This window comes from Lotus japonicus, chromosome 3 (assembly GCF_012489685.1).
Source record: "Lotus japonicus ecotype B-129 chromosome 3, LjGifu_v1.2".
Lineage (NCBI taxonomy): Eukaryota > Viridiplantae > Streptophyta > Magnoliopsida > Fabales > Fabaceae > Lotus > Lotus japonicus.
In genome coordinates this window covers 42,399,578-42,401,988 of record NC_080043.1, presented here as the reverse complement: position 1 = coordinate 42,401,988, position 2,411 = coordinate 42,399,578, and the positions used below count along the sequence as shown (strand labels likewise).

General features: G+C 44.8%; 1 protein-coding gene across 1 annotated transcript; it reads right to left on the bottom strand.

The window, feature by feature from the left end:
* Window positions 1–425: 425 nt before the first annotated feature.
* Window positions 426–839, bottom strand: LOC130744178 (uncharacterized). Its single transcript, XM_057596369.1, has one exon. The coding sequence runs from the start codon at window positions 837–839 to the stop codon at window positions 426–428; it is 414 nt and encodes a 137-aa protein (XP_057452352.1).
* Between the last annotated feature and the right edge of the window lie 1,572 nt (window positions 840–2,411).

The following is a 2,411-nucleotide window of genomic DNA, read 5'->3' as shown; positions in this document are numbered from 1 at the left end:
CGATCAATGGCAAAATCGCCGTATAAGATCGTCGGTCCAGTCCACTTCTTGGTCTGACCAATGGTTTGGTTCCACCATCTTCCATCCCTGAGGGTGAACACAACATATAACCACTAAGTAAAATTCAACGCAGGGAAAGTATTGACTTGGCCATTGTACTTCCCCATCTACGTGACTCAATAGCGAGTCTTCAACTCAACAAAATGCATCATGCATAAGTCTAGTTCCTTTCAAACGTAACGTAGATTATAAGAAAGTCTTTCCCAAAAGCATCAACGGGGTCTACATCTTCAGTCTAGTAGTTTCATCGCAAGGGTAGTTCTATTACGACATAAGTGGTTCGAAATATAATTACAGACAACTAACAAACAAGTTCAAAACAAATGGTTCCAAAAAGTCCTCGTTCGAATTCCACCAATTCCTTGCTAGTTCCTTGCTCCGGCGGCTCTGTCCACATTCAAATTGTATACCCTTCCTCCAGTCGCAGGACGTTTCCCCCTTGCTGTGTTCACCGACGGTTCAGCCTTTGGCATCTCGCAATCCTTAGCTTGATGGCCTGGTTGGTGGCACCTAAAGCATCGCGTACTCCTGTTCTTGCACTTATCAGCAAAATGTCCAGCCTCTCCGCATGCGAAACACACCACCTCACGCTTCAAAACTTGTCCTCTCTCTTCCCCCAATGCAGTCACCATCGGCTCGTGTTGTCCTGGTGCAGAATTGTCCCTTGCATAACGGTGATATGGCTTCCCCTGTCGCAACCTTCCCTTTTCTTGTTGATTCTGCAAGTTCAACCTCATTGGTCCCCCAGTACGTGCGCTGCTAGCCCTCTTGTTCTTCATGATTTCCACTTCCGTGGCTTTCTCAACCAAAGACTGGAAGCGCATGATTCCCAACGGTTTAACCGAGTCCTCGATGTCAGCCTCAGCCCATTCACAAAGCGTTTGCACATGTAGGGTTCATCAACCCCATTGCGGAAGAATCGGAAGTGTTTGGCCAACGATTCCAGCTTAGCAGCATATTCCGGAATGGACATGCTCCCCTGACGAAGAGTCAGAAACTGTGCCTCACGCTCGTCACGAGCACTATCTGGAAAGTACTTCTCCAGAAAAGCAGCACGAAATGAAGCCCAGTTCACTTCCACATTATTCGCTTCCATCATTCCTCTGGCGCCCCTCCACCAGTATTCAGCATCTCCCAGCAGCAGAAAGGTTGCCATGCCCACCTTGGCACCCTCAGCAATTTTGCAACACGCCAAATATCTTCTCAACTTCCTGGATCCAGAGATCCGCTTTGTCCGGGTCAGTACCACCCGAGAACTTTGGTGGGTCTTGCCTCCTGAAGTCATTCAGGCCTTTGTTCTGGTCCAATGTCACTTCCCTCTGACGTTGATGCTGATCGCGTGCCTCCTCAGCAGCACGCCTCATATCATTATCGTTCGCCTGTGCAGTCACAGTTTGGGCCATAGTGGCCATCATCTCAGCTAATTAGTTAGCGTTTCACCATGTTTTGTTAAGTCGAACAAACAGTTAGTACTCATCATAAGATAGCATCTAACATAACTATGCAATATGATTAAGCAATAACTTCAATCAATTCTAAGCGAAAAAATCGCTTGCAGACAATCAATTTTTACTCTTTACAGAGTCACACAACCTAGCACAGAAGACCTATTTCCCAACAAGCTCTGGTAATCTCAACCGGAGCTCTGATACCACAATGTAACACCCAACTTTTGGGGCCACAATTAGTAACCTATTAAATAAAATGGAATTATTTTCCAACAAGGATTTAATAAAAGTGGGTATATTTTTTTTCCGTTTGCTTTCTTTCCAAAACATTTCCAAAACCTGATATGTATACTCTTACCCAAACCCTTACATCCGGCCTTGACAAGGCAAGCACCCGTGAGTGACGACGGATGTTCAAGACGTATAAAAATATACAGTGAAGTAATGTCTTAAACGACAACAAAGTTCAAAATGTGATAACACCCTAAGTCCAATATACTTCCTACAATCCCCTCACTGGAGATTCGCAGAAGAGTAATGCATCGGAACCTACACAAGACCAAAGTAAGTATTACAATCTTCCTTACGAGCTTCAACCAATGACGGTAAGCTTCTCTACCCAAGGCTCAGCCTTACATCCAACTATTATTTTACAAGTCTTTGGTTGGTTCACTCACTCCAAGCAAATCTTCTCGTCAATCAGTCCAAACACTTCTTGCAGCAATCAACAGCTACTCGAAGCAACACCTATTAGGGCCTGGCAGTTTGCCGACCGCCCAAACACAACAAAGCAAACAAGGCAGAAGGGTCAACTTCCTAGAGTAATGTAATATAAGTCCTAGCTAGATTTAGCATAGTTAAATAGCGTGTGAATAATAATTAGACACAGCATAAGTCGATCTC

Bases quoted from the DNA above. Each gene is read 5' to 3' on its own strand.
- LOC130744178 (XM_057596369.1), bottom strand. From the start codon at position 839: ATGAAGAACAAGAGGGCTAGCAGCGCACGTACTGGGGGACCAATGAGG.